Raw genomic sequence first — 13,379 nt, 5'->3', positions numbered from 1 at the left:
GCCAACCTGGAACTAAACACCTAACAACTAATCATAGGCAATCCAGACATTGATAATCAAGAATCATATAACAATTTTACAAATTAACATCTAAATCTTAAAATGTCACCATGCTAGCTCAAGTGTTTACCCAAGTGAGAGTGGGCTATGAATGGAGTATGGACTAAAGTTGTAATAAGCAAACATCAGCTTGTTAGATGGCAGATAACAAAATTGTACTGCTGTAGACACCCCTCATCCCCATCTCTCTAGAACATTTTTGGCAAGGAACCTAAAGGCTACTTAAAATAGTGCACAGTTTAACAATGTAGGGTGTTAATTGTCCATAGCTTTCACAGGGTAACTTGGGTACTTTTTCTAAACCTATGGGAAAAGACTTGAAGTTAGTTGTATCTAAAATAATTATCAGTCTCTCTTAGGAAGAATATAAAAACTTCTTGGAAGAAATAATTTAAAATATGAACTTCTGCAAAAATCAGCATGTCTAAAATTTGACTTTTTTTTCTTATCAGAAATGAAACTTGAAAATATAGCCTCTCAAATTTTATTTCTGCTTTGTACTTTGTATACTTAAGCCAAGTAAATTCATCTTTCTGAGTTTTTGTGCCTTCCTCTATTAGAAAAGGGAGAAGGATAACATTTACAATTATTGTAACTAAACATAATAATGCATCTTAGAATACTTACTTAGCATACATATTTTCTGGTATGTAGTAGAAGTACATTATTAGTTCCCCTCCCCTGCTTCAACATATTTATTCTTTTTGATGTTGATTATTATCACCATTCATTCATTCAACAAATATTGAGTACCTATTGTTGATGGACATTGTTCTAAGTACTTGGAATATGTATTATAGGAGTTAGTGATTTATTATGATACACATTCATGCAAACCCCCTCCCCATTTTTTTCTTTGTCTTTGTGTGTGTGTATGTGCCCACATGCATACATAAGCAGGTGTGCTTCTGGCACATTGAAGTTGGGGATTTTAATGTAGTCAAACTTGTACCTTCACAGGTTTTTGTTTTATGTTAGGTTTAGAAAGGCTTTTTCTAAGGTCATGTAAGTAAATATTTACCTGTGATTTTTCCCAGTTATGCTGCTTTGTTTTTTTAGCACTTAAATCTTTGTTTAGTATAAGGGAGATAGGCATCTATAAGCTACCAAATAAGTAATATGTTAATGTCCTAACTGAAATCAAAGTGTGATTCATTTATTGGGTATTATGTACCTGCAGGCTAGTGTAATTACAGAACTGAGTAGGATAAGATTGCTTTAATAAATTATTTTCTGGGGCTGGGAATGTGGCTCAAGCGGTAGTGCGCTCGCCTGGCATGTGTGCGGCCCGGGTTTGATCCTCAGCACCACATACAGACAAAGATGTTGTGTCCGCCGAGAACTAAAAAATAAATATTAAAATTCTCTCTCTCCCTCTCTCTCTCTCAAAAAAAATAATTTTAAAAAAATAAATTATTTTCCTTGGTAAGACAATGTAGAAGACATGCTTGCATAAAACATTTAATCGTTTAATATATCATTACAAAATCTGGAAGATAAAGCCAGGCTCAATAGTGCACACCTTGTAATCCCAGCAGCTTGGGAGGCGGAGGGAGGAGGATCTTGAGTTCAAAGCTCAGCAACTTAGTGGGGCCCTAAGCAACTCAGGGAGACCCTGTCTCAAAATAAAATATGAAAAAAAAGGGCTGGGGATGTGGCTTAGTGGTTAAGCACCCTCTGGGTTCAATCCATAAACAAAAATCTGGAAGATAAAAGATTCACAATACCTTAGAAGTTCCTGTATATTGGTACAAACTTTTGCTCATATTGTTTAGAGTTCAAAAAAATAGCACATAGGCTTATTCTTGCTTAGCTGTGTTTAATTTGACCAATAAAATATTTTAAGGAAAAAATGGAAGTCAGAAGACTTCATAAAAGTCCATATTCTGACTTCTTGAAAGTAAATTTTTGATAGTACTAAAGCAGTACTTGGCTAACACATGTCAATATATGCTCTCCTCAATTCATCACAGTCCTAATGACTTTGACATCACCATAGGCTGTTTTATTTCCTTACTTTGTCTGACTTTGCCTCATAGACGTTTAAATTTAGTAAATAAATTCCCCCCTTTTTAACAGATGTGAAAACTAAGACCTAGAAAGATCAATATTTATTTCTTCACCCACAAATCTCTTTCTGCTATTAGAAGAAATTACAGAAGGAATGAGCAAACTATTTTTCTTTTTTCTTAATTTGTCCTGTAATGTCCTAACTGAAATATGTATTGTTTATATATATGTGCTTTAATTTGTTTTTTAAAGACAGTTTTAAAAGAACCTACCTACCTACCTGTCCATTTCCACTTAATTTCTACTAATCAGAAAAGCATATTGATTCAGAAGCAGAGAAGGACAAATAACTATTAATTGACATAGATCTATATTCTTGTGAATTGTTCTGAGATTGTGAACCTGAAATAGGCACTGCCTACAGTTTGTAATGCTGGTATTGTGGGGCAGGCTGGGGAACAAGCCTCTATAAATTATTTAGGATATAGATGTTTTCTTTCCCCCAGAAGTCTCATATTTAAACAGTAATGATGAAATTCGCGAAGTCAGTTTGCTCCATTTGCTTAAATATGTTTGTGATAGTGAAGAAAACTGCATCTTACTTGAGGGGAGTTAAGCCTATCATGTGCTGCATTCTCCAGAAACATGTTCTATTTTTCACTTGGTAATCCTGCCTGCCTTTTTAATTCTTTATCTTATTAAAGGACTTGCCATTGTGACCAAATATATTACAAAGGGCTGGAAGGAGGTCCATGAATTGTATAAAGAAAAAGCACTTACTGTGGAAACTGAAAAATTATTAAAGTATCTGGAGGCTGTAGAGAAAGTGAAGCGCACAAAAGATGAACTGGAAGTCATTCATCTAATAGAAGAACATAGATTAGTTAGGGAACATCTTCTAACAAATCACTTAAAATCTAAAGAGGTGAGTAAATTAATTATTTTAAAAGGAAATGTTATATGTAAAAGGCCCTGATTCAATCCCCAATCTTGCAAAAAGAGAGACAGAAATTAACTAAAAAATATCTTGAAAATAATGTTAATTTAAAACATCTAATACTGATGTCCAATTGGCATTTTGTGTCAGATCCACTCCACACCATATCCTGCCTAATTTTTAAAAATCATCTTTGTATTTTCTTCATAAAATACATACTTTCTTATTCTAGTAAGAGTAAGTTAAGCTTATTTGATTAGCCTTAAGACAAATTCTCATTCTGAAAGTACTTTGAAATCTAAATAAAAGCCTTGGAGAATAAACTCCTATCATTGATATACCTGTGTTATACTCATTCATTTCTCCTTGATTCTTTACATTCCTTTCTATAGGTATGGAAGGCTTTGTTACAAGAAATGCCTCTTACTGCATTGCTAAGGAATCTAGGAAAGATGACTGCTAATTCAGTGCTTGAGCCAGGAAATTCAGAAGTATCTTTAGTATGTGAAAAACTATGTAATGAAAAACTGTTGAAAAAGGTAAGTATTATCATGCGTCTTTTTTTTTTTTTAATCTACTAACTGAAAAAGTTGGCTTCTAAATTTTGAAAATGTAGTTAGTGCATATTTTAAGTGTTCTGAGACTTTTATAGCAGATTACATTTTTAAAAATATATTTTTAGGGGCTGGGGCTGTAACTCAGTGGTAGAGCACTTGCCTAGCAAGTGTTGAGGCCCTGGGTTCGATCCTCAGCATCATATTAAAATAAAGACATTGTGTCCATCTACAACTAAAAAATATTAAAAATATATGTATTTTTAGTTGTAGGTGGACACAATACCTTTATTTATTCAATTTTATGTGGTGCTGAGGATTAAACCCAGTGCATCACATATGATAGGTAAGCACTCTACCACTGAGCTATAACCCCAGCCCCAATATACCAGATTACATTCTGACTCAGAATTCTAAGGTTAAAAATCCTCATTTTTTCTCTTTTCTTTATAAAATGTATTTCTTAGCTATAGTAGCACACCATGTAATGAAGATACATAATTACTATTTTTTAACTTGAATTTTGCTTTTACTTTCTATCTTTGTCTTGTTTCTAGGCTCGAATACATCCATTTCATGTTTTAGTTGCACTAGAAACTTATAAAACAGGTCATGGACTCAGAGGAAAACTGAAGTGGCGCCCTGATGAAGAAATATTAAAAGCATTAGATGCTGCTTTTTATAAAACATTTAAGGTTTGACGTTTGTTTTTTTTTAAAAATGACTTGGGAATTAACATTTTTTGTAAAAACATTTTAAAGGTAGTTTGAATAGTTGTAAGTTTAGAGTATATATTCATTTGTTCTTCATTAATCTATGTGAAGTGGGTATATAAATAACAATGTAAGTTTTTTTGTTTTTTGTTTTTTGTTTTGAGGATTTTTTTTTATTATTGGTTGTTCAAAACATTACAAAGCTCTTGACATATCATATTTCATACATTTGATTCAAGTGGGTTATGAACTCCCATTTTTACCCCATATACAGATTGCAGAATCACATCAGTTACACATCCACATTTTTACATACTGCCATACTAGTGTCTGTTGTATTCTGCTGCCTTTCCTATCCTCTACTATCCTCTCTCCCCTCCCATCTTCTCTCTCTACCCCATCTACTATAATTCATTTCTCTCCTTTGTTTTTTTTTCCCTTTCCCCTCACTTCCTCTTATATGTAATTTTGTATAACAATGAGGGTCTCCTTCCATTTCCATGCAATTTCCCTTCTCTCTCCCTTTCCCTCCCACCTCTCGTCCCTGTTTAATGTTAATCTTTTTCTCATGCTCTTCCTCCCTGCTCTGTTCTTAGTTGCTCTCCTTATATCAAAGAAGACATTTGCATTTGTTTTTTAGGGATTGGCTGGCTTCACTTAGCATAATCTGCTCTAATGCCATCCATTTCCCTGCAAATGCTATGATTTTGTCATTTTTTAGTTCTGAGTAATACTCCATTGTGTATACACAATGGAGTGTTTTGGGGAGTGAACTCAGAAGAGCTTTACCACTGAGCCACATCCCCAGTCCTTTTTATATTTTATTTGAAGACAGGGTTTCACTAAGTTCCTGGCCTGGCTTTGAATTTGTGATCCTCCCACCGCAGCCTCCCAAGTTGCTATTAATCACAAGTATGCACCACTGTGACTGGCAATAACATCATAAGTTTATAAGTAAAGTATTTTCTATTATCTTTGGTTAGCAACTACTATACTAAGATGATTTTGATCATTTTGATAAATTATTAAATGTTAAAGTTTGCATTCTTGTAGGTTTCTATGACTTGGTTCTCTCTCCCCTGTTTTTTCCATTAATTGGTAGATGAATTTTATCAGTCTTGATAGCAAGTGAGTTTTTCAGAATGGAAATCCCATAACAGAATAATAAGTTAAAATTTTGGGGTTTTAAAGTTTTCTTGATATGCAACAAATAACATCCAAATTCATTAGCAAATTTGAAGGGTTATACACCATTGCCAAGTGATATTTATCCCTGATGTGCAAGGATGATTCAACAAATAAAAACGAGTCAATGTAATGTATCACATTAGTAGAATAAAGGGACAGAAACACATGCTCATCTAAATTGGAGAGTGAGGGTGAAGCACTTGACAAAACTTAACATCATTTCATGATTTTTTTTTTGGTACCGGGGATTGAACCCCAGGGTACTTAACCAGTGAACCACATTCCTAGTCCCTTTTTTTTTTTTTTTAAGACAAGGTCTTATTGAGTTGCTTAGGGCATTGCTGTTTTGCTAAGGCTATCTTTGAACTTGTGATCCTCCTGCCTCACTCTTGCACCTCACCCTCCTGAGCCACTGGGTTTACAGGCATACACCCCCATGCCTGACTTATTTCATAATTTTAAAAAGAAAAACAGTTAATAAATAAATAAGGGATACAAGTGAACTTTAATAAAACATAGCTAGGTGTTGCGACATGTGACTAGATCGGTCAGGGTCACTCCAGGTGAATTTGGGGACTAAATAAAAACTTATAGAAAGTACCTTTTCTTTGAGTTAGTGGCCACTCCTCAGCCATAGCTCCCACAAGGGGGACAAGGCAGAAAAGAAAGAGAGCACGAAGCATGTGCTGAACACTTTTATTGGGGAGAAGTCATTCAGATGACTTCAAGGGGTCATGTTTCAGGGGATTAGTGATATCTTGCTGTCAACAGGTTGACTGACATCTAGGAATGCCATGCCCATCTCATGTGCTGTGTGGGGATCATAGGCAGAGCAAGCCAAAGTACATCACCTGCCCAAACGGGGACAACATCGGTTCAGTCCACAATGTGTTCTCAGTACTCATAGTTCACACACACACAGCCCATGGCTGGCTTGCCACATCTCCACATTCTCATCGCTCAAAGCTAAGGGGCGCTCAGTTCCTATAGGCAACTCCTGACAGCTGAGCGTAGTGGCACACACCTGTAATGTTGGAAACTCGGGCAGGAGGATCACAAGATTGAGGCCAACCTAAGCAACTTAGCAAGGCTCTAAGCAACTTAGTGAGACCCTGTCTCAACAATAAAAAGGACTGGCAATATAGCTTAGTGGTAAAGTTCCCCTGGTTTCAATACCCAGTATCAAAAAAAAAACTAACATCCTACTGTGAAAGGTGAAAGATTGATAACTTTTCTCTGAGATAAGGTGTAGGTCAAAGATGTCTACTTTTTCCATTTCAATTCCATGTAGTATTAGAAATTCTATCAATTAGAAAAGTAATTTTTAAAATTCCAAATTGGAAAGGAAGAAGTAAAATTATCCCTGTCCTCTGATGCCATGATCTTACATTGTACAAAACTCTAGAGAATCCACACACCACACACAAAACAAACTATAAAACAAGCAAACTCTAACATAAAGTTACAGGATGTGACATTAACTTGTTATAATCAGTTGTATCTATCTAGTAGCAATGACAATGAAAAGGAAATTTAGAAAATTTTTCATTTACAGTATCATCAAAAAAAAAACAACAAAAGATAGGAATAAATATAAGGAGATGCAAGAATCACATACTGAAAACTGCAAAACATTGTTAATAAAACTCAAGATGACAAATGGAAAGACATCCATGTTTCTAGTTTGGAACGCTTAAGATCACAGTGCTATCCAAAGCAATCTACAGGTGCAATACAATCTCTTTCAAATCCCAATGTCATGTTTTGCAGAAATAGAAAAACCCACTATAAAATTCATATGAAATTTCAAGTGACCCCAGGTAGCCAAAACAATCTTTGAAAGAAGTAAGTTGGAGGACTCACACTTCTGTATTTCAAAACTTATTACAAAACTACAGTAATCAAAATACTCTGAATTCAGAAATAAACCCTGACATATGGTCAGTTGATTTTTTTTTAAGAAGAATTTTGAGATATTTCAATGGAGAAAGGCAGTCTTCAACAAATGGTGCTAGAAAAACTACATATTCATGTGCATAAGAATGAAGTCAGGCTGGCTCCTTACACTATAAAAAATAGTACAGTGGATCAGTGACCATTTAAGAGCTAAAAATAACCATAGTTGTGGCTCAGTGGTAGAGTACTTCTCTAGTAGGTGTGAATTCATGGGTTCCATCCCCATCAAGGAAAAAGAAAAAGAATGAAAAAGTAACCTATACTATGGAAGAAAATACTTGCAAATCATCTATTTGATAAGGGTTTACTGTCCATGTATAAAAAGAATTCCTAAATCCAACAGCAAAATACAAATAATTCAGTTTAAAAGTGGGCAAAGTACTTTTTTCCAAAGATTTCTAAATGACCAATAAGAACATGAAAATATACTCATCTTCATTAGTCAACAGGGAAATGCAAATGAAACCACAGTGATGTACATTTTACACTTAATTGGACCAGTAGTATTAAAAAGCATAAAATAAATATTGGAAAGAATGTGGAGAAATCAAAACTTGGTTGTGTTACTAATGAGAATATAAAATGTTGCAGCCCCTAGGAAAAACAAGGGCTCAAAAAGTTAAAACATAAAGTTACCGTTCCATTTAGCAGTTCTACCCCTATGCATATGCCCTAAGTAATTAGAACAGGTACTCAAAACAGATATTTGTATAGCAGTATTTATAGCAGCATTATTCACTACAGCCATAAGACAAAACAACCCAAGTATTCATCAAAAGATTAACAGATTAAGCGTTTTATACACATAGAATAGAATATGATTTAGCCTTAAAGCAGTGAAATTTGATAAATACTATAACATGGATGAACCTTGAAAACTTTATGCTAAGTGAAACAAGCCAGACATAAAAGAGCAAGTATTATATGATTGCATTATATGATATATCCTGAATAGTCAATTTGGGGTTTTTTTGTTTTTGGTTTCAGAGTTGAACACAGGGGGCACTCGATCACTGAGTCACATCCCCAGCCCTATCTTGTATTTTATTTAGAGACAGGGTCTCACTGAGTTGCTTAGTGCCTCGCTTTTGCTGAGACTGGCTTTGAATTCGCAATCCTCCTGTCTTAGCCTCCTGAACCACTGGAATTACAGGTGTGTGCCACTACACCCAGCCTGAATAGGCAAATTTTTAGAGATTAAAAAATAGTATAGAAGTGGCCAGTTGCTTGGCCTAGTAGCACACACCCGCAATCCCAGCAACTCAGAAGGCTTAAATTAGGAGGATCACAGATTGAAGGCCAACCTTAGCTATACCCTGTCTCAAAAAATAAAAAGGACTAGTTATGTAGTTCCCTGGTAAAGCTCTGCTGGGTTCAATCTATCCCCAATACCCAAAAACAAATGAAAAAGAATCTGCCTATAACACAGATACTAGGGCAAGTTGGGACTGATGATAAAGTTTCCATTTAGGATAATGAAAAAGTTCTTAAAATAAAAATAATGGTTATACAACATTGTGAATGTACTTAATGCCACTGTATTCTACATTTACGAATGTAGTGTAGAATTGGGCTAGGGTTGTAGCTCATTGGTAGAGAACTTGCCTAGTGTGTGTGAGCCACTGGGTTCAATTCTCAGCACCACATATAAACAAATAAGAGTCCATCAACAACTAAAAAGTATATAATAAAACACATTACTCTCTTTTAAAAAACAAAAAGAATGTTTAAAATTGTACACAAGCGTGGGCGTCTGTGCCTGGTGTCTGGCCACTTCTTTACCTACATTTTACCACAATGAAAGATTTCTTCCTAGAAGTTCCTATTTTGCCTTAAAGATGAAAATTTAAAAAAAAAAATAGCATAGTAACTTCTTTCAATTAAATTATTCGATTTTTAGATTTTCATATTTCCTTTGTTTGACCTGAACTGAACTATGAGCTAATAAGCTTTTTTGGTTTGGTTTGGTTTGGTTTTTTGGGGGGGGGTTTGGTTTTTTGTTTTGTTTTGTTTTGGTTTGGTTTTGGTTTTGGTTTTTGTAGTGCTGGGGATTGAACCCAGGGAGTTACATCCCTAGTTCCCCTCTTTTTAGTTTTTGAGACAAGATCTCACTATATTGCAGAGACTGGCCTGGAACATAGGATCCTCCCACCACAGCCTCCCGAGTCACTGTAATATAGGTGTGCACCACTAATTTGGCAAGCTAATCAGTTTTGAATAGTTGTCTTGATTGGTGTGTCAAAAATTAGAAGGTTGGCTGGGGTTGTGGCTCAGTGGCAGAGTGCTTGTCTAGCATGTGTGAGGCACTGGGTTTCGCCTCAGCACCACATACAAATAAATAAATACAGGTCCATCAACAACTAAAAATACATATATTAAAAAAAAAAAAAAGCCAGGCCCAGTGGCACATGCCTGTAATCCAAGCAGCTAGAGAAGCTGAGGCAGGAGGAATGAGAGTTCAAAGCCAAGCTAAGCAAAAAGCAAGGCACTAAGCAACTCAGTGAGACCCTGTCTCTAAATAAAATACAAAATAGGACTGGGGATGTGGCTCAGTAGTTAAATACCCCTGAGTTCAATTCTCTGGTACAAAAAAAAAAATAGAAAATCTTTTGAATGAAAAGTAAGGAAATAAAATTCTTATTTTACAGTTTCTGAGACTTCTTTTAATGATTGTTTTGTTTTCTCTTTAGACAGTTGAGCCAACTGGAAAGCGTTTCTTGCTGGCTGTTGACGTCAGTGCTTCTATGAACCAAAGAGTTTTGGGTAGTATACTCAATGCTAGTACTGTTGCTGCAGCAATGTGCATGGTGAGAACACATAAAATAGAGTGTTTGCTCCTCTAAGAAATGGTTTACTAAAGGGTTAAATTATAAAGGGAGATATATCAACAGTCTTTTTCACTTCATTTTATATTTAAAGAATTTTGTAAAGAAGTTTTAAGTATATTGAAAATTATTTCTAAGGAATAGTCAGAATTGAAATTTTAAATTAACAATAATAAATATTAATAGTATTTTTGAGGAAGTAGATAATGCGTAAAAATTAATTAATGACAAAGGGCTGAGGTTGTGGCTCAATGGTAGAGAGCTTGCCTAGCACATGTGAGGCACACACAATTCTCAGCAGCATATTAAAAAATAAAAATAAAAATCTGTGTCCATATACAGCTAAAATAAAAAATAAATATGTTTAAAAATATTGATGACAAAGATATCAGAAAACATAGAGCCAGGAAAATTATTTGGGAGTGTTTGTTTTCAGGGTTTTTTTTTTCATTACTGTGAATTTATTCCTAATTTAATAAAATGAGAATATAGTCTTTATTTGCTTCAAAGGATTATTGTGAAAAGTGGCTTTTTTAAAAAAAAAAAAAAGCTTCTTTGTAAGTTCATGTAAACTATATTACCATTCACTTATTACTTTATTGTTGCACGGTAGTATAAGTTTAGAAATAAAACAAGCATCATAGTGTTGTTTGTTTGTTTGTTTATAATGAAGTTGTATAAACTTCAATACTATACTTCCCCCCCCAATCTGCTGAAAATTACTACCATTGAATTTTCAGGTTGTTACACGAACAGAAAAGGATTCTTCTATAGTTGCTTTTTCACATGAAATGGTACCATGCCCCATAACTACAGACATGACCTTACAACAGGTTTTAATAGCTATGAATCAGGTAAGAAAATTTTATTAAGTTTATTTAACATGAAAAAAAAGTACTTGGGCTTGGTGGCGCACATGTGTAATCCCAGCAATTTGGGAGGCTGAGGCAGGAGGATTGCAAATTCAAAGCCAGCCTCAGTAATGAGCGAGGCCCTAAGCAACTTAGCTAGACCCTGTATCAAAATAAAAAGGGCAGGAGATGTTGCCCATTTGTTAAGTGCCTCTAGGTTCAATCCCTAGTAACAAAACAAAACAAAAAAATACTACTTAATATGTATTATACAATAATTTTATATTGACATCTTGCATGATATATATCTGTAAGAACAAATTGTTTTCTCATGAGAAGTACAATATTAAAAAAAAAACTATGGTCTTATTAGGGAAGGTATATATTTTATATATATATATGTATGTATATATACATACATACATATATATATATAGGCTGTAAATAAAATAACATGAAAATTGTATTTTTAAGTAATTTTTTTCAGACATCTCATTTATGTGGACACTAGGGTAATTTTATTCTAATACATGTTTTTTGTTTTTTGGGTTTTTTTTTCTGGGTTAGATCCCAGCAGGTGGAACAGATTGTTCTCTTCCAATAATTTGGGCTCAGAAGACAAACACAGTTGCTGATGTCTTCATTGTATTCACTGATAATGAGACCTTTGCTGGAAGCATCCATCCTGCTATTGCTCTAAAGGACTATCGAAAGGTAAAACAAATCCTGTTGTTTCTCATCTGAATAATAATCCATTCTTTTTCATTGTTTAAAAAATAAATACTAAAAGTAGTTCTAATCTTTGTGTAGACCCGGTGTCAATTATAGACTGAACAGTACTTGCAATTATAAAAAGTGGGGCTGGGGATGTGGCTCAAGCGGTAACGCGCTTGCCTGGCATGCGCAGGGTGCTGGGTTCGATCTTCAGCACCAAAGTCTCATTTGTGGTATTTGCGAACAACTATAAAAAATTAAACAAAGCTATAATCTGTGTCTTAAGTTTTATGGAAATACCTGTGTTCTAGACTGTGCAACCTGACTGAGCTTTCTTAAATGACATAAATGTTCTGTAACTGCAGATTCCAGTAATGGTAGCCACTAATCACATGGGACTATTTAGCATTTAAAATGTGACTTGTGACTATAAATAGAAATAGACTTGTTAAGGAAGATGTAGTTCTCAAAGTATGGTTTCCCTACAAGCAACCTTAGCATCACTTGGGACCTCATTAGAAAGGCACATTCCTAGGTTCCATCTGTCACCTCTAATCAGAAATTCTGAAGGTGGAACTGGCCTTCCAGGGAATTGTGATACATGTAATTTTGAGAATTATAGGAGCAGGAATAGAACTTAGATTTAATACAACCTTAAGTCTTAGTCCTGAGTCTTTCTCTTCCACAAACTGTGAATCTGAGCAAATTACTTAACTGATATATGTCACGATATATAATAGTACTTACCTTTTAGGGTCAGAACAACAATTACATTAGGTATATTATTTATTTAAAGAGTTCATTGTAGTGTCTGACACTCAGTGATTATTAGTTTTTCTCAAATATTCAATTATTTTAACCATAAATGTAGAAGTAGAGAACAAGATCTTATGTATGCACGCCTGTAATCCCAGCAGCTCAGGAGGCTGAGTAGGAGCATTTCGAGTTCAAAGCCATCCTCAGCAATTTAGCAAGGCCTGAAGCAAGATCCAGTCTCTAAATAAAATACAAAAAAAGGCTGGGGATGTGGCTTAGTTGTTGATTGCCCCAGGGTTCCATCCCCAATACCCCCCCAAAAAAAATGTGTGTGTGTGTGTGTGTGTGTGTTTATCTTTTGTAGAACATGTATATATTGTATTTATGAAAACTACAAACCAAATATAAAAAAATCCCAAAGATGTATTTCCTTTTTCTTTATATTTGTGTGTATTCACACATATTACCCAACATTTGATATCTTGATAAAAATGTTTGGCACCCCTGAATATCCTAACAGGTTTCATAATTACAAAGTCTCCAGGCTGCTTAAAAATGTACTGTGGAACCCATAAAACAAAAATGTAGAACAAAGAAATTCAGGTAGGTTCTTTACACAATTTTGTTTTACATTCTTGTATAGCTCATATTGTTGGACTCTAAAAAAGATTGAAGCAAAAATGACCCCCCCAAAAAAATAAATTGGCTTTTTAAGTAAAAAATATGGTACAGAAATTTTAAATTATTATAATATTGGAAGTTTTTGTTTTTCCTTATATATAACTTGTTATGTATTTGGTGTTTTTTGTGTATTT

General features: G+C 34.5%; 1 protein-coding gene across 2 annotated transcripts in view; it reads left to right on the top strand.

Annotated features, from left to right (window-relative positions):
• Window positions 1-13,379, top strand: part of Ro60 (Ro60, Y RNA binding protein) — a 31,805-nt gene that overhangs the window by 11,794 nt on the left and 6,632 nt on the right. The window contains exons 3-9 of one of the 2 annotated variants that reach the window (XR_011703996.1): window positions 2,775-2,995; window positions 3,400-3,546; window positions 4,119-4,256; window positions 10,109-10,225; window positions 10,984-11,097; window positions 11,662-11,808; window positions 13,085-13,167. Coding sequence is in view for 1 of the 2 variants with exons in the window: in XM_027948810.2 (XP_027804611.2) it covers window positions 2,775-2,995; window positions 3,400-3,546; window positions 4,119-4,256; window positions 10,109-10,225; window positions 10,984-11,097; window positions 11,662-11,808 (884 nt within the window). In the remaining variant the exon portion in view is untranslated. The remainder of the gene's footprint in view (window positions 1-2,774; window positions 2,996-3,399; window positions 3,547-4,118; window positions 4,257-10,108; window positions 10,226-10,983; window positions 11,098-11,661; window positions 11,809-13,084; window positions 13,168-13,379) is intronic. The other variant, XM_027948810.2, reaches the window with a different exon arrangement.

The sequence above is a fragment of the Marmota flaviventris genome, chromosome 12 (genome assembly GCF_047511675.1).
Source record: "Marmota flaviventris isolate mMarFla1 chromosome 12, mMarFla1.hap1, whole genome shotgun sequence".
NCBI lineage: Eukaryota > Metazoa > Chordata > Mammalia > Rodentia > Sciuridae > Marmota > Marmota flaviventris.
Note: the sequence above shows the minus strand (reverse complement) of the source record. Positions and strands in the feature narration are given on the sequence as shown.